The sequence below is a fragment of the Muscardinus avellanarius genome (assembly GCF_963383645.1).
Source record: "Muscardinus avellanarius genome assembly, chromosome: 15".
Classification (NCBI taxonomy): domain Eukaryota; kingdom Metazoa; phylum Chordata; class Mammalia; order Rodentia; family Gliridae; genus Muscardinus; species Muscardinus avellanarius.
The window spans coordinates 77,913,088-77,940,265 of NC_137801.1; the positions used below are offsets into that span (position 1 = coordinate 77,913,088).

General features: G+C 40.3%; 1 protein-coding gene across 1 annotated transcript in view; it reads left to right on the forward strand.

Moving 5' to 3' along the window:
* The window catches only part of DNAH6 (dynein axonemal heavy chain 6), a gene marked incomplete at both ends in the record, with an annotated part of 205,522 nt that overhangs the window by 165,718 nt on the left and 12,626 nt on the right, over positions 1-27,178 (forward strand). Inside the window, 10 exons of the mRNA XM_080711415.1 lie at positions 149-382; positions 4,386-4,521; positions 11,608-11,777; positions 15,000-15,190; positions 16,619-16,779; positions 19,380-19,468; positions 20,459-20,605; positions 22,046-22,184; positions 24,203-24,322; positions 25,187-25,308. Of these exons, the coding sequence (XP_080567541.1) occupies positions 149-382; positions 4,386-4,521; positions 11,608-11,777; positions 15,000-15,190; positions 16,619-16,779; positions 19,380-19,468; positions 20,459-20,605; positions 22,046-22,184; positions 24,203-24,322; positions 25,187-25,308 (1,509 nt within the window). The remainder of the gene's footprint in view (positions 1-148; positions 383-4,385; positions 4,522-11,607; positions 11,778-14,999; positions 15,191-16,618; positions 16,780-19,379; positions 19,469-20,458; positions 20,606-22,045; positions 22,185-24,202; positions 24,323-25,186; positions 25,309-27,178) is intronic.

The following is a 27,178-nucleotide window of genomic DNA, read 5'->3' on the forward strand; positions in this document are numbered from 1 at the left end:
ATTTTCTAGGGTTATTTATGTAGAACAGTGTCCACCTCCTGTGCCCCGACTTGCTCACCGTATACAGGGTGGAGAGCAAGAGGAGCGACAAGGATTTCCCATCTTCACAGGAAATGAATTAAATCAAAGATACCGTTCTTTCACACAGTTGTTCAATACAACAATTGAAACTTCTGCGAAGTCAGATGATCTGCAGCACCGCCTAGAAATACTGCTGGAGCAGACTCTCCTGACCGCTTACGTCAATGTCTCAAGAGGACTTTTTGAACAGCATAAACTCATCTACAGCTTTATGCTCTGTGTTGAGATCATGCGTCAGCATGAATTACTAACTGAAGCCGAATGGAATTTCTTTCTCCGAGGTTCCGCGGGACTGGAAAAGGTACCTGATACACATTGAGATGGTGACTGTTATTCCAGATAGAGCCCACGCACACCTGCCAATGTCCCGTGGTGTCGGCGGTGGCTGAAGGCCGCACGCTTGGCCGCGTGGTCCCATGGAGAAGGAGCTGTGGGCCAGGAGGCCCAGAGGACAGCTCAGCTCTGCCTCCATCTGTCATTTGGGTAATGTTCTACCTCATTGTGCGGTAGCATCCCCCTCTGCAGAAAAGGGATACAAATTTAAAAAAGGAGTAACCAGTGAGCTAGTAGATGTGAAGGTGTTTTCGAAAGTTCACCATCCCACAGATACGAAGAGTTAAAATTGGGGTAAAGGTGTACTTTGTAGAGTTGGCAATACTGTCTGTGAAATCATGGCCTCTCTTGCCTGGAGGCTTCTCTCATGAGAAAGCATGGGAAACATATACTATCTTAATTGCCACCTCCGGTGCCACAGTAACACAAGCTCTTCATGGTTCCCTTCCTCATGTTCATCATTTTTGTGTAATTTTCTCTAGATCCTTGAACTGGCCGACCTTGCCTGTATGCCACGAACCTAGCGTCCCACGGAGGTTTGCCTGGATTTGAGCCTCATTAGGTCACTATTGGGTAGGCCTTGATAAGAGCCCGTTACCAGGTGTCCCTTCCTCTCCATCTGGCATACAGACATATTCTAGTAATCCTCTTTTATTCTTTTCTTTATTTTTTTGTGGTACTGTGTATTATACCCAGGGCATTCTATCCCTGAGCTACACCCTTAACTCTTTTTTTAAATTTTTTTGTTTGTTTGTTTTGAAACAAGGTTTCACTAGGTGGCTAAGAATCTCGCTTTATTGTTGAGGCTGTCCTCAAACTTGTGATCCTCCTGTCTCAGCCTCCCAAGTACTGGAATTACAGACATGTGCCACCATACCTGCCATTGATCCTCTTTTGACGCATCTTCTCTTCATACAGTTCACATGAACAGAGAGCTTGCTCTATGTCTTATGTATGCCATATCATTTATTTTTCTCAGTATTATTCTTTGGTAGGTACCTAATTTTATTTTTCTATTACAGATAAGATGATAAGGCCCAGAAAGGCTATGTGACTTGTCACCACAGTCTTGTTTGCATTTTTCTCCTGGAGAGTCTCAGAGAAGTTAAAAAAAATTTTTTTTTTGTAGAATCACACAAATGCATGACTGAGTCTGATTCAGACCTGTGTGTAGGCTTCCAAAACCCATGTCCCTTCCAGTACCCACTGTCCACTGTTACTTTTCCTGAGCAATATATTTTGAAAAGAAGTTTAAATGTGTTTTATATATCAAACTAAAAACTTAAATTCACCCAGAAATCGTCTTTGAAAACTTCTCAGATTTTTTTTATTCTCCTTTTACTATTAAGAAATTTGAATGATTGTTGATTTGTTGTTGTTGTTGTTGTTTTGTTTTGTTTTTTGCTCTTGGATGACCGGGTGTGTTATTAATGAGAAGTAACATTTTGAAAGCAGTCTTCCTTTTCTGAGCAGTAAGTCTCAACAGTGGGCTTAAAATACACAGTAAGTCATGTTGTAAATCATGTACTGTCATCCAGGCTTTGTTGCTCCCTTACAGAGCACAGACAAAGATACAGGGTAATTCTTCAGTGCCCTCGCATTTTGAAATGGTGAATGAGCACTCGCTTCAACTTTAAGCCACCAGCTGCATTCGCCCCTACAAGGAGAGTCAGCTTATTTTTTGGAGCTTTGAAGGCAGGCACTGACTTCTCCTCTCTAGCTATGAAAGCCCTAGATGGCATTATACAAAAGAATGTTGTTTTTATGTCTGCTAACACGACATTTATTCTGCAGCCCATGGATGAAGGTGTAATTTTGACTTTCAAGTCTTATTGTTTAAGAAATCAATTTTATAGCTGCCATTGATAGTGGTTCCTCTGGTGAGGCTGGGCAAAATAAACTGAAGAGGATTCAAGCCGGGCATGGTGGCGCATGCTTGTAATCCCTGCGCTTGGGAGGCTGAGACAGGAGGATCGCACAGGTTCGAAGCCAGCCTCAGCTACTTAGTGAGGCTCTCAGCAACTTAGTGAGAGACCCTGTCTCCAAATAAAGTATAAAATAGGTCTGGGAGTATAGCCTGGAGGTAGAAAGCCTTTGAGTTCCACCCCCAGTACCACAAAAAAGAAATTTTTTTTTGAAGAGGATTCAGAATTCTAGATACCATTAAGAACATTAGTGATTCATGAGAGGGGATCAAAATATTAACAGTAACGGGAGTTTGGAAGAAGTTGACTTTCTTCATGGGTAACTGATGGTTCAAGACTTCAGTGGAAGAAGTAATGTCAGATATGGTAAAAAAAAAAAAAAAAACCAGCAGAGAATAGCGTTAGAAGTGAAACTTAAAGGTGTGACCAGATTGCTGCAATCTCGCGATAAAACTTTAACAGATGAGGCATTGCTTCTTATGCCTGAGCAAAGAAAGTGTTTCTCGAGATGAAATCTACTCCAAGTGAGCCTGCTGTGAACATCATGGAAAGGGCAGCAAGGGATTCAGAATGTTACTTGATAACTTGGTTCATAATGCAGGGGCAGGAGGGACTCCAATTTTGAAAGAAGTTCTACTGTGGGTAAAATGCCCTGAAACAGAATCACATCCTACAGAGTAACCTGTCATGAAAGGAAGAGGCAATGGCTGCGGCAAACTTCATCTTATTTTGAGAAAGTAAGCCAGGCACCGTGGCACATACCTATAATCCCAGCCACTGAAAGTTTGAGGCCAGTCTGGGCAATTTAGCAAGAACTTGTCTGAAGATGTTGCTCAGGGGTAGAGTGCCCCTGAGTTCAATTCCCAGTACTAGGAAGGAAGAGAGGAAGGAAAGAAGGGAGGAAGGGAGGGGAGGGGAGGGAGGGCACTGACTCAGCCACCTCATCCTTCAGCAGCCACCACCTTGATTAGTCAGCATCCATCAACAATGAGGCAAGACCCTTCCCCAGCAAAGAGACTCTAACTTGACTTGCTGAAGGCTTGGGTGATAGATGTTTAGCAATAAAGTATTCCTTAATTAAGGTTTGTACATTGTTTTATAGAGATAATACTATGACACACCTAATAGACGACAGTATCATGTAAACGCAACTTTCATATACACTGGGAAACCAAAAACTCCACGTGACTCAATTTATGGCCATAGTCACTTTATTTCAGTAATCTGGGACTGAATCTGAAACATCTCCAAAGTGCTCCTGTGTAGTTTCTTTTTGAGGAGATTAAGTTTCCTAACTTTGACTCTGGTGATGGCTATTCATGTCTATTAATATGCTACAGTTCATTGCGGTGTGTCCTCTAAATGGTAAATTACATGGTGCATGGCTTATATCCAGTAAATCCATTTTAAAATGGAGTGCAAAACCTCGGGCAAATATTTAGGAGGTTTTAAAAAAATTAAAAAAAACTAGCTTGTCTATAATAACAGCTCTTTCTCTGTTTCAAGGCTCTTTATCTACTTATAAGTGCTTTATAGGTTGGCAGATAGTATAATAATCTTAGAGATTTTAGTAATACCTGAAATACTTAGATATGCACCCATCATAGCTGAGCAATTGTGACTTATCTTAGTACTGATACTGTTCAAGGACTCAGTCCTTACCATCTAAGTGAGAACATCTGCAAATCCTCTTTGGACACTAGTTCTTTAGAAAAAATATCATCGACCATAAGAGTGTTTGTAAAGTGGGGGCAGACTGGTTAGGATGATGGAGAAGAGCCTGGGAGGTGACTTAAACAGATTTAATTTTAACCCTTCACCAGATAAACAACTTTGTTCTCTGTAGTTGTCAGCCTGAAACTTCTTAATAGCTCCACTTTTGTGCAGGTGTCTGCCAGAGAATTTATCCAACATTATTTTATTCCTTGTTCTAAGGAAATGGTTATTTTTTAACATGCTATGATGGCTTGATTTGTTTACTTGAGCAAGGTGAAAGTGTATTTTGTAGCTGACTTTGTGCATTATTTTTTTTCTGTCCTCTAACAGGAGCGCCCTCCTAAGCCTGAAGCTCCCTGGCTGTCCACTGCCATGTGGTTCTCATGCTGTGACTTAGAAGAGTCATTTCCAGTTTTTCAAGGACTGAGACACCTTATATTGTTATATCCCATTTCCATAAGCTTAGGTAATATGACAAAAAGAGTCCGCTATATAGTGGGATGGTAAATAGCCTCTTGATTCCTAACCTTGACATGTCTCCTTTAACCTCTTCTGAAATGTTAGTATTTTTCACTAGGAAATTTATTCACCTTTTAGAAACTGAATTAATTATTTTGACAATTCCTTGAGTTGAATGCTTGGGCCCATGAATCTTCAGCATTTCATCTTTACTTTTTTATGCCCCATGTGGTTTTTGTGTGTGTGTGTGTGTGTGTGTGTGTGTGTGTGTGTGTGTGTGTTACTGGGGATTGAACCAGGGACATTTTACTGCTGAGATATACCCCCAGCCCTATTTTTATATTTTATTTGGAAACGGAGTCTGGCTAAGTTGCTGAGAGCCTCACTAAGTTGCTGAGGCTGGCTTTGAGGCTTGCTTATCTTGTTTCAATAAGATTTTATTTTAAAATCTTAAGCATGGTAAGTAAGCACTTTATCACTGAGCCACATCTCCAGCTCATTACTATATCCTTTTTTAAAAGGCTATAAATTCACCTCAAGGTACTGCTATAGCTGCATTACATAGACTTAACTTGGTTTTTTTTGTTGTTTTGTTTTGTTTTGTTTTGTTTTTGTCCTGAAAGCCCTTCTACCTCCAGGCTACACTCCCAGCCCTATTTTTATATTTTTATTTGGAAACAGGGTCTCTTAAGGCAGCGCGGCTGGTTTCGAACCAGTGTGATCCTCCTGTCTCCGCCTCCCAAGTGTGGGGATTACAGGCATGCACCACCACGCCCAACTTTAGACTTAACTTTTTATTAAATGATAAAAAATAGATCCATACTAGAGCAAAAATAAAAATTGTACTACACAATTAACTAGTATAGACCATATGCACTCATGAGACACAACCCAAATTAAGAACTAAAACAGTACCAACATCCCAGAATCCCCTCATACTTCTTCACAGTACTTTTTCTTTTTCCCCCTGATGTAAATACTGCTCTGAATTATAACATTCTATATTATTTTTCCTAAAAAGTCTTAATACATAGCCCTTTTAATTCTAAAAGTATACTTTTTATTTCAAAAACATTTAGGATTTGGGGGAACCATCTTTTATTGTTTATAATTTAATTATAGTATAAAAATTATACCCTTTATTTTCATGAAACTGATTCTTTGTCATTAGCCATTTTTTTTTTCAGCTCTGTGCATGTTGAAGTTTATGTGAAACTCTTTTATGTGTGTTATCTCTTGGATGCACAGTTCCATACATGACATTTAACACAAACTCATTCATTATGGTATTTATTTTCTGATGTTTTATTATAGGTGAACAGTCAAAATTTAAGAAAGATATATTAAGATAAACTATTATGATTTAAATTTTTCCTTTGTAATTTTGAAATTGTTTCTCTTATATCTTGTGACATTTTGCTATTATATACAAATAGGGTTCGGATTATAAACTTTTTAGTTGAAAGTATTTCTCTTTACTCTGAGAATGTCTTTTGCCTTAAAATATGTTTTCCAAAATTATTGCAGCAAGTTTCTCCTAGTAGTCTCTGCCTCCATCATTCTACTCTTGTTTTTTGTTTTGTTTTTTTTAATTATTTTGTGTTATCCTCAATAAATCCTTAGTGGGATGTTATTGTTGTTTTGATGCAGATGGGAGTCTCTCCTTTTAACAGGCAGATTTTAATCCAGCAAATTTAGTGTGGTTATTGTTCTGTGCCAGTTTCTCTCAAACTGGAGAGGATTTTATTCCATAGAGGATGCCTGGCAATGTCTGGAGATATTTTTGTTTGACAAAACTGGAGTGGTACTATTAATATACAGGGAGTAGAGACGAGAGGTGCTGCTGGATGCTCAGAAGAGTGGTTCACAATAAATAACTACTTGGTTCAAAATGTCACTAATGAGATTAAAACTCTGATTGGGGGGGGGCTTATTTGTGTCGTATTATGGAAATTTGGGGGGAGGACAAGCTTTTTCTTTCTTGACTTTGGGTAGATCACCCATACTCTTTTATTTAGTCACCATATCCACACTAAAATGAAATTCTATATCTATTTTTAGTACTTATACTATGAATATTTTTTTAACTAAGTACACCCAGAGAGTGTGCTGGTTTGGCGTCTACATGAAGCAGAATTTCTAGTATTATATACTCATTTGATATACTCATTTGATTTCTAAATAAAGACTAGAAAAAATTAAGTGCCTTTCCATAGATGCATCAAATAAAAATTATGTTTCTATATTATTAACCAGTTAAATGAGACAACAAGAGATAGCTATAAAACACAAGAAGAAAAATATTCATAGGAAAAACCCAGTGGTGGAAATTGAGGATCAGATCTAAAAGAGAAAGAGGTAGAGGGAGCCTTGTACACGCACACAGGCAAAGAAAAAGAGGAGGATTGAAAAGAGGGAGGCAGCCAGGACTGCTGGCACATGTCTATAACCCCAGTACTTGGGAGACTGAGACAGGAGAATCACAGGTTCAAAGCCAGCCCCTCCAACTCAGGGAGGCCCTCAGCAACTTAATCGAGAGGTATTATTATTTTTTTTTTTATTGGTGCACTGTATTCATACATCATAGTGGGATACAAACTTTTGTAGACATACATGCACACATCACCCAGTCAGCCCCCACCCGATCCCCACCCCATTCTCTCCCCATCCCTCCTTCCTATGCTTGGCTTAGTGGTTGACATCTAGTATTATAGCAATTTATCCAAAATTAAAAATGATAATCTCACATAACAGTTCCATTTGTCTGATACCAAGCTTTTGATGACTTAAAGATAACATTTCAATATTTCTTTTTACTTTCTTTCTTACCAGAGAATTTTTTTTTCTATTTTTTAGGTGAAACTATCATATATTTATATATTTATTTTTCAGAAAAAAATCTATCCTAATATGGAATATGGATTCTAGATACCCAAAACGATCTTGAAAAAGAACAAAGCTAGAAGATATATATTTTCTGATTTCAAACCATATAAAGCTACAATAATTGAAACAGTGTAGTACTGTTCTAAAGGCAGATATATAAACCATTGGAGTTAAATAAAAGCCTAGAGCTAAATTCTTCCTATATTGTCAAGTTATTTTTGACAAGTTTTCCACGAACATTTGGTGGTGGAAATAATAATCTTTTAACTAAATATTGTTGAAAAATAATAATTACATGGAAAAGAATAAAATTGGACCCTTACCTAATCCCATATACAAATATTAACTCAAAATAGTTAAAGACCTAAATATAAATCTTAAGACTATAAACTTTTAGAAGAAAATCTGAGTCATAAAACCTCACAACATTGAAATTGGCAGTGATTTCTTGGATATGATTTCAATGGTACAGGCAACAGAAGAGTATACAAACTCCCTAAAAAATAAAAAAATATTGTATATCCAAAGACAATGTAAACAGAGTTAAAAGTTACTAATAGAATTGGATAAAATATTTCCAAATGCTATATCTAAAGGTATATTAATATTCCAACTAGAAATCCTAAAAATTAACAACAATAAAGGCAAACAATACAATTTAGAGATAGGTAAAAGACTAACATAAATAATGAATCTCCACAGGTAACCAATCTTAGTTGACTGTTGGATGGAAAATCTTGTTTCTCTGGTTCTGGTGTGTGTTACCTATTTCTTCTTTGTAGTTAATCTCTTTGAGTATTTTCTCTAGCGCTGGTTTTGAAGACATAAATTCCTTCAGTTTCTGTTTGTCATGGAAGCTTCTTATTTTTCCATCTAATTTGATAGAAAGTTTTGCTGGGTAGAAAATTTTTGGCTGGAAGTTGTTTTCTTTCAGAGTTTGGAATATGTTACTCCAAGCCCTTCTGGCTCTCATGACTTGGTTTGGGAAGTCTGGAGTGATTCTAATTGGTTTGCCTCTGAATGTCACTTGGCCCTTTGTTTTTGTTGCCTTTAAGATTCTCTGCTTGGCTTCCACATTGGTCATTTTGACAATGATGTGGCGTGGGGATCCTCTTCTCCGATCCTGTCTAAAGGGAGTTCTATAGGTTTCCTGGATCTGTGTATCAACCTCTTGCTATATGTTTGGAAAATTTTCTGCTATTACTTCCTTGAAGAGATTGTTGATCCCTTTGGTTTCACTTTCTTTTCCCTCCTCTATTCCAATTATTCTTAGGTTAGCTCTCTTAAAATGGGCCCATATTTCTTCAATGTCAGATTCCTGCTGTTGGATATTTTTTTCTAGATTAGAAACTATGCGTTCATTTTTGGAATGATCATCTTCTAAGAGCGAGATTCTGTTCTCCATGTGGTCTAATCGGTTGTTTGTGCTTTGAATTGAGGCCTTTACTTCGTTAATTACATCCTTTATCTCTTTTTGGCTCTCTCTGAGTTCTTTTCGAAGCACCTCTATTATTTCTACAGTTATTTTCCTGATTTGATCTTCTAGAAATCTCTGATTTTCTGTTTTATCGGTTTCTGATGTTGTGGGGTTGTGAGCATTCATTGCTCCATATTATTCCTCTTTCCCTTGATTTCGGAAGTTTGTGCCTTCTCTGGGTTCTTCCCTTGGGTCACTATGACTTCGCTTAAGGTGCTCTGGATCTTGAGTCTGTAGTATCTCTGACCCCACTACTCCTTTACTGGGTTGTATCACAGAGTCTTTGACCCAGGGAGTCGATAGAGGCTGCTTTAGACCATGGGGGGTGCCAGGTTGCACGTTCTCCTATGGTGTGATATCTCTGCCACTGCCCCTCCCCCACTGGGTCAAGTCCCAGGGAGTACAGTACTGGGATTTCTCCTCTGTGGCCCGCAATTTGACTCACTGTTCTTGAGTTCGCAGATGTAGCTTTACTGGACTGGTTGAATTCGCTGCTGCTGCCGCCGGTGGCAATATGGCACCGCTGCTACACCCTCGGCCGTGAGGCTGGCGTATTTCTTCTTGGTTTTGAGTTCCACTCTGAGTCCCTGAAGCGTTTGCTGAGCTCAGCCACTGGGAGCTTTAGATGCTCCCTACGTTGAAAAATCCCGCCTGGCTGTTCCGTAGCGGCTCACCTTGGCTTGCTGTAGCCGTCCGGTGAACTCGCCGCTGCCGCCGGCAGTATGGCACTGCTGCCGCGTCCTCGGGCATGAGGCCGATGTATCTCCTCTGTGGCTCTGAGCTCTGTTCTCAGTCCGCTTTCTCTCTGGAGCCTGGTGATTTTTTTGTTTCTCTGGTGATGGTGTTTTCTGGCTATGAAAGGCGCTAATTTTGTGGTCATGGAGATTGGTTATTAGCAGGGCTCTTAAGCCCCGCTTTTCTCGGTCGCCATCTTCCCGGAAGTCCTCGAGAGGTATTATTTAAAATGTGCATCACTTAAATATGCAAGAGTCTTAGCAATTACATGATAAATAATGAGCCCCTCATTATTTATCATTATTATTTATCATTATTATTGTTTATTATTTATTATTATTATTTATCATTATTGTATCATTATTATTTATCATTATTTATTATTTATTTATTTATTATAGGAAAGGCATTCTGTGTGTTTGTGTGGGGGTGCTGTGTGGTTCTATAATGAATGGTTTTACTACCTGGTCCTCACAACCATGCCATCACCTTTATTCCATGTTGCAAAGGTGAACGTTTTTCCAGGATCATGATCATAATTATCACTAATTCATTTTTTGTAAGTGTTACCAGCTCTTTGGTTGCTATTATTAAGTCCTCAGAGAATAAACCCAGCAGACCAGCTGGAGGAAATGGTTTTCCAGCCAGAAATTCATACCAACTATTTTGTTCAAGTTTCAACCCAAGAAACCTGTGTCACCAGCAGAGGGGAGACACTGGCTGCATATGCTTTCCGCAGGGTGTATAGCATGCCATGTACCCATACTTAAAGAAGTTTCAATGCTAATTCATACTCTCTGTTATAATCATCTTACCAGCTAACTAGGATCCTAACCCTCATGTAAGATGCAATTCATTTCTTATAAATATTCTGCCGGGTGTGGTGGCGCACACTTGTAATCCCTGTACATGGAATGCTGAGACAGGAGGAGCATGGGCTCTTGGCCAACCTCAGCTACTTAGTGAGGCCCTCTGCAACTTAGTGAGACCTGGTTTCAAAATAAAGAATTAAAAATATGATGGGGAGTAGCCGGGCATGGTGGTGCATGCTTGTAATCCCAGTACTTGGGAGGCTGAGACAGGAGGATTGCACAGGTTCAAAGCCAGCCTCAGCTACTTAGTGAGGCTCTCAGCAACTTAGTAAGACCCTGTTTCCAAATAAAATATAAAATAGGTCTGGGAGTATAGCCTGGAGGTAGGAAGCCTCTGGGTTCCACCCAAGTACCACCAAAGGGGGCGGGGGGGCCAGAGGGTATAATAGCTTAGAAGTAGAATGCCCCTGGGTTTCATCCCAGTACTGCAAAAAAAATAAATAAATAAATAAATAAAATATTTTATGGTCTGGCGGTTATGGTAAGGGAATGGCATACTCTGGGTTTTGTAGGGCATAGAGTTGTATAAATGACAGTTTATCCATCTGTTAGTTTGGGCATTCAAATTATATAAACAAGAATTTTGAATACTTTTTCTGCCATAGACTAATACTTGTATGCCATTTCTCATCATTATGTTTGGGTTTTTCTGCTTTTTCTTCTACCTCCAACAGTGATTGTTTGATATATTTTATGCTATGACTTAGCATGTGTGGGTTCATTTTGACGCCTTTTTATTATAAAATTTTATTGACTAATACTTGACCCAATTTGTCCTAATTAATTGCATTTACCTTAAATTCTAACTTATCTAATATAATTTTTAGCACTTACATCTTTGTTCACATTTGCTTGATGTAACATCTCTGGGGATCCCTTTATGTTCAACCTTTCTATTATTTTTGTTTTAGGTTTTTTGGTAAATGTTTTGCTGTTATATCTTGTTTTCAGACCTCATTTTAAATTCTTTGCTTTCTAGTTAGGTTGAGTAAAGAAGATTAATATATTTATATTTGTAGTTAAAGCTGATAGTAAATGTAGAGATCATTTCAATTGCCAAACATATATTTATTTAATTTCAGCATTACAGTACTCAAAGTGTCTTTTAATATCACTTTTGCAGGTTCCTTTGAGACTCACATTAACCCAGTGGAGTGGGAAGGCTATCCTAAGCTGAAAAAGGAAGAACATTTAGTGGTACAGGAAAAGGATTCCTCACAGTCATATTCTTTGAAATTAGACTTAAGTTCTTTCCAAAAGCTAATTCTTATTAAATGTTGTAAAGAAGAAAAGGTAGGGTTTTTATTAAAATACTGTGTTAAAATTATTTCTACTACTGTTCATTACCCATTTATGATTCATATATTTGAAACTAAAAATGGCCAAGTCTCTAAAAAAATGTTCTTTGCTGTTACTAGAACTATATATTGCTTTATATAGACAATAATGAATGAAACGTCAGGAGAACCAGCCAGGGAACTGGCTATCCTTTACAGAGACTCTTGTAACAGCGGGGAGGAAGCATTTGAAAGGCGCAAAACCATACTCACCAGACCTGTTTGAAAAGTATGGAGTTAGTCTATTGATAAATTACAACAACCTGAATTAAGACAGAAACAGAAGATTAATAATGGGCAACCGGTGTGGCTCCCGTTTTCCGCTTGGGTGCCAGTGGGGATAGTGGTACCAAGTCAGCAAATATAAAAGGAGAAATGTGTCAGAGAAAGATGTCAGTGAGTCCATCAGGGTGGACAGCAGTCTGGACCGATAATTTGTGAGTAAGAAACTCTAGAGAGAAATCTGGGTTTGTGGGAGTCGTCAGCATTGAGTTGGAAAGTAAAACTATTGGAGTTGTTGGGAATGTAAAGGAATAAAGTGTCAGTGGGCCAAAATGAAACTTTGATGAGCACCAACTCTTAAAGGGTACAGAGGAGGAATGAAGAGCTCATGGAAGAAATAGTCACAGGGTCAGAAACACACCAAGAGAAAGAAGTGTTACGAAAGCCAATGAGGTATGGAATGTACAGCAAAAGCTATTAACAGACAGATTGAAACACTGCAGGCAGAACCAGTTTTATATATGCGATATAATCCCAGTGGTATTGATAATAAAGAAATCATATTATCTGCTAATAATTCAAATGGTGAGATTTGGGAGACACTAGAGAAAAATGGAGGCTCTTCCCTTGGAGAGAGAAAGAGAGAGATGGGAAGGAAGCAAGGAATGGAGAGAGGAAGAGAATTGAGGTGACAGACAGACAGACAGACAGATACCACATGCTAATTTGATAATTGAACTAATTGGAAAAGGCCAAAGCATAGTTGGGAAGTAGTGATGTTACACTGTAGAATTGTTTACTGTCTCTTATAGGAGCGCAGGAAATGAGTAGGGATATAGATGATTGTAATAAAAGTATAGAAAGTACAAAGCCATTGGAAACAGGCCTGGTTCACTTACTGCCCAGAATAACTAGAATCTAAGAAGCCTCTAGACAGTGGGGATGGTATAGTTGTTATGCGCTTCTTCTAGTAAAGATCTTTAATGTACTATTACAAAGAGCAGAGAACTCTGAACCACTTAGTGTGAACATGGGAGGGTTATGTAGCAACTGACGGGAGGCACACACTCCTGGGCAGCATGTGTACTTACTCACCTTGATGGCGCTGCCTCTTCCTTCACCCGTGAATTGTTAACCCTACACAACCCTAGAGAGACAAAGAGTGCTAGATCAAATCAGAAGATAAGAAAGTGCATGTCAACCTTTAGAAATCTTTGTTTTCATAGCTTTAACTGGTAAATATATCTCCTTTCTGAATTCTGTGTACTTAACTATGTTGGTGGGTATATATAGTATATAAAGAGTATAGATAGATAGATAGATAGATGTATATTGACTGACAACTGCCTAACCAAGGGTATCTTTTACACAAATTTACTTTCTGCATATCTGAAAGGTTTCATAAAAAATTGCTTTATACACATGAGAAATTTTATACATAACCAAAAGCCACTGGATAAACTAATGGAAATCCAGGGCTCTATTAATATTAAATTATATTTGTTATTATTAATAATGTAATATTAATGGTACTAATGATCATTTACCTTGTCAGCAAGAGAAATTTTTTGTGGTACTGGGAATTGAACTCAGAGATACTTTTATCTCTGAGTTTACTCCCAGCCTTATTTATTTATTTATTTATTTATTTATTTATTTATTTATTTATTTTGCAAGTCTGGGGGTGGAACCCAGGGGCATTTGACCTCCAAGCTACACCCTCTGCCCTATTTTTTATTCTTTATTTTGAATTAGGGTCTCACTAAGTTGCAAAGGGCCTCAATAAGTAGCTGAAGCTAGCCATGAACCCAAAATCCTCCTGTCTCAGCCTCCCAAGTACTGGGATTACAAGTATGTGCCACCATGCCTGGCAGAGAAATATTTTTCAACTGTCTGAATTCAAATGCATTTCCTGGTTTGTTACCATTTGAATATTTACATGACAGCCGTAAGAAATAAACTATTGGTACTATTTTGTATATTACCATTCATGGCAGTGCCTGTTAACAAAGTAAAAATCAAATAAATAGTTCATACAATCAAAATATTTTAAAATAATAAAATTAATGCTAGAAAGGTTGTGTCACAACAGTACTAAGCCCCAAGCCCTCTGACCCTATTGCATGGTTCCTTCTGAATCGTGCCACCTTTGTGGTTGACCTGCTTTAATCCAACCATAAGATTGTCCTAAGAAAGAATGTACTTCACATGCTAGGTGAGGATGTACACAATACAGCCCCTCTTAAATAGGCAAGCATGTGAATCCCTTTTCCCTGTTGGCCACAGAAGGGCCTGGACCAGGATGGGAAGCCCATCACTTCATCTCCTCATGTAGGATGTGTATCATCTCACATTACCACAAGAAGGGTGAATATGATAATATGGAAAACAATAAGAGACTGCATTCATGAAACTTTCATTACATTATATTGTTAGAATGTTCTATTGTTGTTGTTATTAATGTTCTGCCATGCCTAATTTATAAATTAAACTTTTATACACAAAAATGTATACACATAATTTCATGCACTTTTATACACAAAAATGGATAACATACACATCATATTGTTTTTGTGGATAAATTTTAAAGCTTATACACAGCTGTGTATAGATAGGAAAAACATGATACATATAGGGTCCAGTAATATTCTTGGTTTTAGGGATCCAGCAGTAGAGAATTGAGGACTACAATAGAGAGAATGACTAGGGTTTTTCCTTTTATCAGTAGTTTGTCTTGCTCAGTAAAGCTGTGAGAACCGTGGCTGTCAACAGATATCGGAATGCAAATCCACCAGGTTATGTCTATAAAAAGAAACCTACCCAATCCTGAAAGAATAGTTGTAGAAGTCCAGAGCACCACCCCCTAAGGAGCCAAGGGGAAAAATAGGATCAAATTATGAAAGAGCCTCATGCAACATACCATTTTTAAATGTTTTCTTTTCTTTGCAACCTTTAGGTGGTTTTTGCTCTTACAGACTTTGTGATAGAAAATCTTGGGAAACAATTCGTGGAGACACCACCTGTGGACCTGGCCACTCTGTATCAGGACATGTCATTCAGCACTCCCCTGGTGTTCATCCTAAGCACAGGCTCGGACCCCATGGGTGCATTCCAGAGGTTCGCCCGGGAAAGCGGGTATTCAGAACGGTAAGGTCACAGTGTGCACTTTTCATCTCAGGTTCAAAATAGGCCTCTGTTCTTCCCACTGGAGCTTGAACTCTTCCATTCAGGTGTTCTATACTAAACAAATTAAGACATGCTCATTTTAGCTATCTATGTTATTAAAATGAAGTCAAACACCATGAAAGCAGGCATAGATTTCACTTGGGCCTCCCAGGAGACCCAGCCCTTAGATTTTTAAGAAGGAACTGGCTCACACAACTTTAGAGGTTTAGATGACCCAAGATCTGCCGTCAGCAAGCTGGAGACTGAGGAGAGCTGACGTCCAAAAGCCTGAGGACCTAAGAGCTCAAGATACAAGTTCCCATCCAAAAGTCAGCAGGCTTGAGAAACCAGAAGAGCCAGCGTTTCGATCTGAGTCTAGTGGCAGAACAGGCAGGATGAATTCTTCTTGTTCAGCCCACCTGGGTGTTGAAGGCACACATGAGACACACATGAGAACCCACATGCAAATCTGAGCGATTTCTCATTGCTGTTAACAACTCCAGGTATTTGATGAAGTTTTTGTTAAATTCCTAACTGATCCTTAAGCCAATCAAATAGGCATTGGTGTCTACAATACAGATGTTATAAAACTAACTCATAAAAGTCATTAAATAGGACAAAAACAAGTAGCAACAATGAATAGTGGAAAAGAAACCATTTGATTTTTATAGTTTCCACATTAATGATTAAAATGAACACTTTTCATCAAAAAAACTATAAGATATCCAAGGACATAAGAAAGTATTACCCATTAACGGAAAAAATATAATAACTCATAGACCCTGATAAACTCACTGAATTTATTAGACAAAAATTTTTTATATTTTTTTATTTTTAAGTGACATGTAGCAATTATATACATTTATGGGGAAACAGTCTGACGTGTGTGTGTGTGTGTGTGTGTGTGTGTGTGTGTGTGTGTTACTGAGGATTGAACCCAGGGGCATTCTACCTCCAAGCTACACCCCTAGCCCTATTCTTTTTATTCTTTATTTTGAAACAAGGTCTCACTAAGTTGCAGAGGCCTCACTAAGTAACTGAGACTGGCTGTGAACCTGCAATCCTCCTGTGTCAGCCTTCCAAGTACTGGGATTATAAGCGTGCGCCACCACACCTGGCTGATTTTTGATATATGTATATAATGTTTAATTATCAGATCAGAGTAAATGGCATATCCTTCACCTCAGACATTTATTATTTCTTTGTGTGGGGGGGGCTTTTTGTACTTTTCTATGAATGTGTTATAATAAAAATGTTTTAAAGCAAGAAAAATATTTGTACAGTTATTAGGATTAGAAATGTGTATATTGCAAGCAACAGTCTATTATACCATATTTACATTTTTTTTAATATTGTACTGCTTAGAAATAGCATGAAACTGACGATTGTTGTTGTTCTTGCTCGATTCAGGGTGCAGTCAATTTCGCTGGGCCAAGGACAAGGACCAATTGCTGAGAAAATGATCAAGGATGCAATGAAATCAGGAAACTGGGTATTTTTGCAAAACTGCCATCTTGCTGTTTCTTGGATGCTAGCAATGGAAGAGCTAATCAAATCTTTCACAGATCCAAGTATGTTGAGCACGAAACATTTCTTTATTCCATCCCGATCTTAATTACTAATTTCCATAACACTCAAGTCACACAGACTTCACACAGTGGTGTGTGCATGTGTGCTGCAGAAAGGGTTACAGCAGCCACGGAGTTTCAAGGGACTTCACCAAGAGCAAAGGCAGACAGCAGATACAGCAGCCAAAAGTCACTGCAAGTGGTCAGATGAGGGTTTCAACAAGTGAGTTTGCAGAATCAGTGGGAGGGTCAGACCGAAGGCAGTTTCAGAGTGTCAGCTGGAAGCATCAGCTGGACTGGGCAATGTGTTGTCCTTTTGTCATTCATTATCCTCAAGGACAAGGACTCAGAAGTCCGTTGCTATGGTGATTTTCCTGGACAAGGCTCGTGAGGCGTGACCAGGCTATGGGTCAGTGTGCTACCATGTCCAGCCTTGGGCAGCTCCACCTTCTATAGGTCATAGGTGAAAGGGCTCCATCTTTTGAGATTAAGCTCCGGTGTCTAGCGTTTCCGGTATAATTAGATATACCCATGCATCCATATGTTCCTAAGTTAATTTTTTAAGTTTGTAAGTTAGTTTGATATATTATTTTTTATTGGCATGCATAAATTTTTTATCAGTTTGTGCCTTGTGGTTGTGCTGGGCCGGTGGTAGCCGTTTACTTGTACAAACAAGGTGAAGAGTCATCCTACCTTAATACTTGTACTTGGAACGGAGTAGCTTTACAGCAAACTGCTGCTTTATAGAAGAGAGCAACTCAGAGCAGAGCAGAGCTTGAAAACTGCCTTCCTAGAGCCGGGCGTGGTGGCGCTTGTCATCCCAGCATTTGGGAGGCTGAGACAGGAGGATCACAATTCACAGACAGCCTCAGCTACCTAGTGAGGTCCTCTGAAACTTTTAAAATAAAGAATAAAAAGTAGGGCCGGGGTTATAGCTCGGAGGAAGGATGCCACTAGGTTCCATCCCCAGTACTTTAAAAAAAAAAATACTGCTGTTCTCTGCATCACAAAGTAACTCAGAGCAGGGGAGCACCTGCCCCCCAGTCTATTGGTGAACAGAAACCGCCCCAGTAGAACCGCCCTTGTAGAACTAACAATCTAGGAGAAGGCAGATGAGTAACAAGCCATGTTCTAAATAAGTAACTGATAGGGTAGGATAGAACGTGATGTGCTTCAGAAAAATAAACAGGAGAGCAAGGTGAAGGAGGACCAGAAAGACTGGGAGGAGAAGGAGAGGACAGCAGTGTTAAATGGTGTGGCCTGGGCAAGCCTCTTTGAGAGGTGATGTCTGGCCAAGACAAGAAGAAAATGAGGGACTCTGAGGGAAGAACATTCCAGGCAGAGGGAGGGCGCCAACGTGGCCTGTTTGAAAAAGAGCATAACATATACTGAAAAACTAGCCCGCCATGGGGGCACAGGCCTGTAATCCCAGCACTTGGGAGGCTGAGACAGGAGGACCACAGGTTCGAGACCAACCTCAGAAACATACAAAGGCCCTGTTTCAAAAATTAAAAAATAAAAGGGGTTGAGGGTATCTCCCAGAGGTTGGATGCTTCTGTGATCAATCCCCAGTACCAGATATAGAAAAGAAAAAAAAAGAAACAATGCCAAGGAAATTAAGCCCATGCCTTCCTGTGATGGGCACAATGATTTCTCCAACTTTACTCAGACCTTTTAAAACTAAAGTGGAGCATTGTTCTTAGATTTTCTGTCCACAGCTCAGAAGGTAAGTGTGTTGCTGACCAGAGGGGTCTGTCCATATCCCTGCTGCCCCCACCCTATTCCCTTTGCAACATCTCCGCCAACGGGGCTTCCTTTCTTATCCAAGAAGTTTTTTGAACATTTTTATACAATTTGCCTTAAAGTGAATAGCTTAGGGAAAAAACCTCAGGAGCTAAGTATACTAGCAGTAACTGTCTTCCTTTTCAATTGAAAAACTCTCCTATTTCAAAAGGAAGGCCCTTAATATCTCAAGTACTAAAAACTGACATGTCCCTAATTCCTTTATTCATGCCAGCTTCTAGACTACCAAACCCTCCTGGCATGAATTCTAGAACAACTCCTGTCTCCCTCATCTTAAAACTGTCTACAGCATACTTGAAATAGACCAACTAGTATTTTATAGAGTTTACTGCATTTTTCCTTCCCTGGAATAACTTATCATTAATAATTTCTTGTTAAGAAATTAATAATTTTCCTACCTTTATAGCAGTAAAATTCACAGTAGCCAATTATGGAACCAGCCTAGGTACCTATCAACAGATAAATTGTATGATATATATACCCATGGAATTTTACTCAGTCATAAAAAGAACAAAATTATTCACTTGCAAGAAAATTAGATGAAACTTGAGAACATTAGGCAAAGTGAACTAAGGCACACTCAGAAAGTTGAGGGTCAAATATTTTCTCTCATATGTGGAGTCTAGATCCAGATCATGTTGTGTGCACATATGACTGTGTCACGATAAATCTCACTCTTATGTATAATTATAATGCAGAAATAAAACGTTTTCTAAAATTTTTTAAGTTTCTTATTTTTTATAAAAAATGCTACTCTAAAAATTTTGTTTGTTTTCCTTTTTGGTCTTTGTTTTAAATAGACTACGCTATCAAGGACACCTTTCGACTATTTTTAAGCTCCATGCCTTGTAGTACATTTCCTGTTACGGTTCTTCAGAATTCTGTCAAGGTAAGATATACCTGCGGTGAACAAGAGATGATTGGTCTCGGCCGGGCGTGGTGGCGCACGCTTGTAATCCCCGCGCTTGGGAGGCGGAGACAGGAGGATCGCGCAGGTTCAAAGCCAGCCGCGCGCGCTGGCTTAGGAGACCCTGTTCCCAAATAAAAATGTAAAAATAGGTCTGGGAGTGTAGCCCGGAGGTAGAAGGGCTTGCAGGAACCCCAGTACCACAAAAAAAGAGAGAGAGAGAGAGAGATGATTGGTCTCTGTGTCTACCTAGGGGCTCCAGGAAGCCCAGACCTGCACAGAGCCATGCTGAGGTCTACGTTACCAGGGTAAGAAGTGGAGGTCAGTGTCCTTTCAACTGATAGTTAGCAGAGGAATTATTTCCCACGACAGTACCCATCGTTGCATGTTCTGGTCCTGTTGTTCATTCAACCCTTCCAGCTTTCATCTTCTACAAGAAAATGTACAATGCGATGAGAACAGATCCCCTCCCAGCGTTAAGGGGATGTTTCAGCATATGAGAGGAAGGCTTAGAGGTGGTATGGCTGCTGGATTTCAGTGCAGGAAGTTTCCACTACATGGGAAGCCTCTGCATATGAGGAACAAGAGGTGCTGCTTCCTTCATGCCCCATGTCACAGGAGTCATGGAACAAAGATTGAGACAGTGCTATCTTTTGAAAGGACTGAAGCATTTTGTGGAGAAAGCCTTAGTGTGATTTCTGTCTTATGTTTAGAAAAATGGACACTGAATGGAAGTGTCTGAAGTCTTTGTGCCTATGGTTCAACCCTTCTAGTTCTGAGGACCTGGCCAGGCCCTCTGCTCCCTGGACTGTGGCTGAAATGCAATCAGAAGCAGGCTTGCACATGCCGGGAACGCCCCTGGGGGATCAGTGAGCCACGTCCTCTCAGTGACGTCAGGCTATGTGTGCTGGTCAGAAATAATGCAAATCTCTGAAATCATCCTCTCTGCCATGTATGTTCTGTCTAATCCAGGTCACCAATGAGCCTCCGAAAGGCTTACGTGCCAATATCAGGCGAGCGTTTACCGAAATGACACCTTCATTTTTTGAAGAGAACATACTTGGAAGAAAGTGGAGAAAAATAATATTTGGCGTCTGTTTCTTCCATGCGATCATTCAGGTACACTCAATTCTGTTTTTAATAACGACAAAGAATTCTATTATGTTGCCAATAAGTGGTTAGAAATAAGTGAAACTTCACAAGTGGCATTGTGACGCACGGCGGACCCCCTTCTGTATTCCAACCCAAGTTCTTTTAACTGGACCACAGATCTCTGCACTGTTTTTGCCTCAGATTCTCACAGCTTTGGTTCCCACCTTTCTGCCGATCTGCCTCCGGAACACCATGCAGAATTGACCTCCTCTGCTTGCCTCGCACCCAACACCTGCTTCACCTTCAGACCCTAGTTCTGGACTCCGGTGTCCCATTCTATCCGTGACCTACAGCCGGAACTTCAGCATTAGTCTTACTCTTCCTCTGTGCCCATATATACTTGTCAATAATCAAGTACTTCATATTTTTCTTGCAACATTCCAATGCCATCTGTTCTTGGCATGCTCTCAACACCCTTAATGACTCCCTTCTTTCCCTATGACTAGAGCCCTGAGTTTCCTGAAAGATGGCCCTCAACCCAGCACCAGTCTCCTCCTCTCGGGCCAAGCTTCTCTGCTTGGTCTCTTATCCATCCTGTGACCTCATACTTGAATTCTGACTCTCCAACTACAGATAGCTATACAGTATCTTGATTAGACTGGCTTCCTGATTTTCAGCTATGTGTGGCCTACTGAGAAAGAATCAGTAGAGAAAAAAAAAGATTAATGATGTAGAATGTGGCAAAAAAATATCCTGAAAGAGGTCCAAGAGGTTGGGAATCAGGGGTTCCAGATGTGGAGTCCTGGTTCCACTAACAATTGTAGCTGAGATGAGGAGGTAATTTAAGATTGAATGAAATTTTGAAATCAAGAGAATTGAACTTGAGACCAGTCTTCTGGCCTGATTATCAATTGTGAATTAAGAAATTAAGATACAATAGAAAAAAATAACAAAAGGGAGATGTCATGAAACAAGGTTACAATAACATGCACCAGTATGTTTTATATGTCACCATGGAGATGTCAGTATATAATCAACATACATGGTGTGACCTAAGCCAGGACACACTCCTCAGGACAGTGGCGGAGGTGGGGGATAGCTTTCTCTCTACCAGATGGATGATTCTAATATCTTTATTTTTATACAAAAAGACCGTAGGTGATTTTTTTCTGTTTTAGTGAAAAAAATATTTTATTTTACCCTGAAACAAATATTTTTTTTCCTTTGGACAGATCTGTCAAATTTGCAGTAATAGCAAATTTGGAAATATGGGGAAGGGCCAGACTGGAGAAAGATGTGCTTCCCCTATAATGGTGAAAGCCTAGCTGAAGTCAAACTACAGTCTTTAACTGATTTCGTGGGGTGGGAGTACTAAAGTTTAATGAAAACCTCTTATTTTTCACAGTTTCACGCAAAATTAATTTTATCAAATTTTTTATCTCAGTCAATTTTTATTATTTACTCTAGGAGAGAAAGAAGTTTGGCCCCCTTGGTTGGAATATCTGCTATGAATTTAATGACAGTGACAGGGAATGTGCCTTACTGAACCTGAACCTTTACTGCCAAGAAGGAAAGATTCCCTGGGATGCACTAATTTACATTACTGGTCAGTATGTCCACATGGCCAGCACATCCAGCTGTGGACCACAAAATTGTTGGTTTACACCTACCCAGCCCTTATGGAGGTGCTGGCCTCCCCAGTGCTGGGTGGTGGTATTGCTGCCTCCTGGTGTTCCCTTTGTGGGTTTAAGATTGTGATAAAGACATCATGAGAATATTTACATATAAAAAATAAGGCAGATGTTTCCCCCAACAATAGTAATAATGGAGAACGCTTATATTATTCTTGCTACCTGCCAGCATTATTTAAAGCTCTTCCCACAAATGAGCAGATTCAATCCCCACCACAAGCCTGACCAAGTCAGTATCGAAGGTGAAATTTCCCCAGGAGAATCACACTGATCAATGGTGAATTGTAGCAACAGATCTAGGATTTTTATCAGCATCTGGGAATTGTATCTGCATTGGCTGCCATTCCAGGGAAGTTCCTTCCTAATTCATAATTTGGGGATGATAAGGAAGCACACTGGAAGTGTGCTCTTGTGGAAAGAGAGACAGGACACCACTAAGTTTCAATTCCCCTAACATGATTTTTGGGAGGCAAGTTTCTCTCTCTCTCTCTCTCTCTCTCTCTCTCTCTCTCTCTCTCTCTCTCTCTCTCCCTCCCTCCCTCTCTCCCTCTCTCCCTCTCTCTTTCTCTCCCTCTCCCTCTCCCTCTCCCTCTCTCCCTCCCCCTCCCCCTTCCCACCCCTCCCCCTCCCCCTCTCTCTTTCAGTACTGGGGATGGAACCCAGGGGCATTCTACCTCCAAGCTACACTCCAGACCTATTTTTTATTCTTTATTTTGAAACAGGGTCTCACTGAGTTGAAAAAAAATTACTAAGCATCTGAGGCTATCCTCAAACCGCGATCCTCCTGTCTCCTCCTCCTGCTTTCTGGGATTACAAGTGTGCGCCACCACACCGGGCTCAAGTTCTCTCTTTCACCTTGGGCCTTTCCTCCCTAGCTTGGTAGTGATAATCTAAAAGGCACCTATGGAAGGGGAAGGTCTTACTACAAATGTTTGGTCCCATTTTACTCTCTGGCCCCAAACAGAAACACTGCTTCATAGAAAAATATGTCTGTTTTAAAATCCTTATCCCTGATGGGCTAAGACTCAACATCAATATTTTTGAAGGAAAAGGAAGAAATAGATAAAAAGAGCTTACTGGCTTTAGTTCCTGTTGTTTGGAAAAGGCAAAATTCTTAGAGTATATATACTACTTTTTTCTAGGTTTTTTTAGTGGGGGCAGAGGAACTGGAGATTAAACCCAGAGGTATTGCTACAGCCCTAGATCTTTTTTTTTTTTTCTTTTTCTTTTGCAGGTCTGAGGATGGAACCAATCTCCGAGCTACACCCCCTGCCCTATTTTTTTTATTCTTTATTTTGAAACCAGGACTCACTGAGTTGCAGAGGGCCTCACTAAGTAGCTGAGGCTGTCCGCAAACCGCGATCCTCTGGGTCTCAGCCTCCCGAATGCTGGGATTACAAGCGTGTGCCACCACACCTGGCTCAAGATCTTTTTATTTTTTATTTTGAAACAGAGTCTTAGTAAGTTGCTGATGGTCTTACTAAATTGCTGAGGCTAACCTTAAACCTGTGGTCTTCCTGTCTCAGCCTCCTGAGTACTGGGTTACAGGTGTGTGCTTCCACACCCAGCTTTTTTTCTTTTTAAAAATTAACTTTTGCTGGGTACAGCCTCTGAGCCTCGTATTTGGGAGGTTGAGACAGGAGGATCACAGGTTCAAGCCCAGTCTCAGAAACTTAGACCCCTTTTCAAACTAAAAAAAAAAAAAAATTAAAATAAAAAGACTAAGGATATAGTTTGAAGGTAGAATGCCCTTGGGTTTAATCCCCAGTACCAAAAAATTGACTTTTATTCTCTTGAGGAGGGGGTATTGAAAGGAAATTCTGATGCATTCTTTCCATTTTGAGCACCACTACAGGTGTATGTGAGGTATAATTTGAAAATGTTTATCAATTTTTAAAATAATAATATTTTAAAATGCACACGCCTCTTTCAGGTGAAATTACGTATGGCGGTAGAGTCACAGACACCTGGGATCAAAGATGCCTTCGCACAGTCTTGAAGAGATTTTTTTCTCCTGAAACATTAAATGATCATTATAAATATTCTGAATCAGGTGAATGGCTTTTGCATATTATGAAAAAGACCTTTCCCGAGAAGCCTTTGACCACGCCTTTTGGGTTTCCATTCAGGAGCCCCCAGCTCACCGCCCCCCCCTCACTGCTCACCCCCACACCCACACTTGATGCCTTCAAAGCTGGTCACACAGTTAAGAGCACAAAGAAAGCATAGTATACAGTAGCCACTTTGAGTTATTCCTGTATTAAAGTTGATTATATTGAGGCTAAACGTATTTTCAAAGTTGTATTCTAGTATATTCTTAATGTACTTTATAAAATTTCCCATTATGGCAAACGGGGTAAAAACCAGATCCGTAAGTTGGCAATAGCTCATTATGGGTCAGACAGCAGGTAGATCCCCGTGGAGGGAGCGAACTGATCAGGGCAGAGTGCGCTTATAAAAGCTCCTACCACTGGGTTGTGAGAGACTGATTCGACTCAACCAAAGAGCCTGTCATCCCTAGGAAAATCGAATAACCGGAGATGCCAGTGTCTTTGTAAATGTAACTTTTTGTTCGAGAAATTGGAGAAGGCTGTTTTGTGTGCTAAATAAATGCGAAAGCTGTCTCTAACACTGCATAAATGTGGAGCCCTTAATGAGGCTCACGTATCCCTGGATTCTCAGAATCTTTCAGCCTTCTGGTGGAGAGAGTCTGCAAGGTGAGGGGCATCACTAATCTGATGCCCAGGGCCTCAAAGAAAGGTAACGACACTGGGCACCGGAATGGAGCAGGAAGGCTTAGGAAGAAGAATCCCCTTTCACTAGAGGCAGCCACCATCAAAGCGAGGCAGAGAGGAAGCCTGACAGCGCAAAGCCGGTGCGTTGGAGACATGGCTGTCTTCTGTGTTTTTAATAACAGGCATCTATTTTGCACCCATGGCTGACAGCCTACAAGAGTTTAAGGACTACATTGAAAACCTGCCCTTGATTGATGACCCAGAAATTTTTGGAATGCATGAAAATGCCAACCTAGTTTTCCAGGTATGTGGCCTTTCAACTTCAAATACATATTTATACCGTAGAGTTAGACTCAAATCATCAATCACCACCTCCCCGGCCCTGTGACTTATAATATCCTTCAATAAACAAATAAAAGGGTTGTTTTATTAAAACTTGCCTTCAGCAGTGGTACCAATTTAGCCTGTTCCCTCTGGATTCATCCTCAGAATCTGAAGATCGTGACTTTTTCCTGTCACCACCCACTCACTTCAGACCTCTGCCTAGTCCATAAGCTACCAGAACGTGGGGGTTCAAGTGATGATATAGCCCATCATCTGCTCCCTCTGCGCTGGGCATGTTTGTCTCATGTAACACAAAGGGGGTGTTGACATACAATTTAATTTAATGCATTTAATGCATGATTAAATCATAAAAGTATAGTAACACACTTAAAAGGGAAACTCCTTTTCTTTTTTTCTTTCTTTTTCTTTTTTGTGGTACTGAGGGTAGAATCCGGGGGCTTTTTCTATCTCCAGGATACAGGATACACTCCCAGACCTATTTTATATTCTATTTGAAAACAGGGTCTCACTAAGTTGCTGAGAGCCTCTCTAAGTAGCTGAGGCTGGCTTCAAACCTGTGCGATCCTCCTGTCCAGCCTCCCTAGCACTGGGATTACAAGCATGCACCACCATGCCTGGCTCAAACTCCTTTTCAACTGAAATGACATGCAGTGATCTACACATGAGTAGATCATAAAAGCATAGTGACAAATGGCCAGAGCCGGTCAGTTGACACACTGTTCACTAAGAGCATGATCACAGTACCAGACCGTAGCAATAGGTCCAGAGAACAATCTGGATGAGTTTACTCCTCTGGGCAAGACCTTCTGACGCTGCACCATTACCTGAGAGGAGTCCACGCTCCTCAACCTGATGCTGGAGAGTCTACCATGACCTGGGCGCTGCCTCCCCTTCCAGGTTCATCCTTGGCCATGCTCAGGCACCTGTGGTGAACTACAGCCCTGAAATGAGGGGTGTCCCCAGGACTCTGGACATCTCAAAAGCTTGAGAAGCCTAGATATCAAGGAATTCACATGAAATGAGTGGAATTTGCCAAAAGAGTACCAAGAGGCCAATGTTCTGACCACCTTTTTTTTTTTCCTCTTTACCAGTAAACTTGTTTACCAGAGCCGGGTATAGTGGCACACACTTGTAATCCCAGCATTTGGGAAGCTGAGACAGGAGGATCGCAGTTCACGGACAGCCTCAACTACTTAGTGAGGTCCTCCGCAACTTAATGAGTCCCTGTTTCCAAATAAAGAATAAAAAATAGGACTCAGGGTGTGGCTCGGAGGTAGAATGGCCATGGGTTCAATCCCCAGCACCACACACTCAAAAAAAATTGCTTTACCATTCAGAGAAGAGTTAAAATAATGCGTCATATTTTTCCTTGTTCTATTCTGAGAAGGAAAACTCTCTGATTATTCGCCATGGTGTGGGAAGGAGAAAGGTTAAAGGAAGTATGGGAATGGTAAGGCTCGCAGCTTCCATGAGAAGAACAGCGCTGTCGTTAGGGGTAAAGCTCTTGGCGGTGTGTGCCAGGAACATAGATTTGCGTGTTTTCAATTGGTTTCAGAATGACTGGGAGAACAGATAGATAGCAGGCCTCCGGGTATGTTTATCCATCCAGCCTCCCTCCATTTTCTGGATTAGTTCATTTCCCACTTCACCCTCTTTCCTCCACGGTACCTGCCGCTGCCCCATTCCATACAATTCTGATAAGACTTCGAACTCCCTTCCTTTCCCCCTCACATACACATGCACACACACATACACACGCGCGCGTGAGCGTACCTGCAGACCTGCACAGTAGTGGACTGGTGACTCATGCCTGACTAAAGGCAGCAACC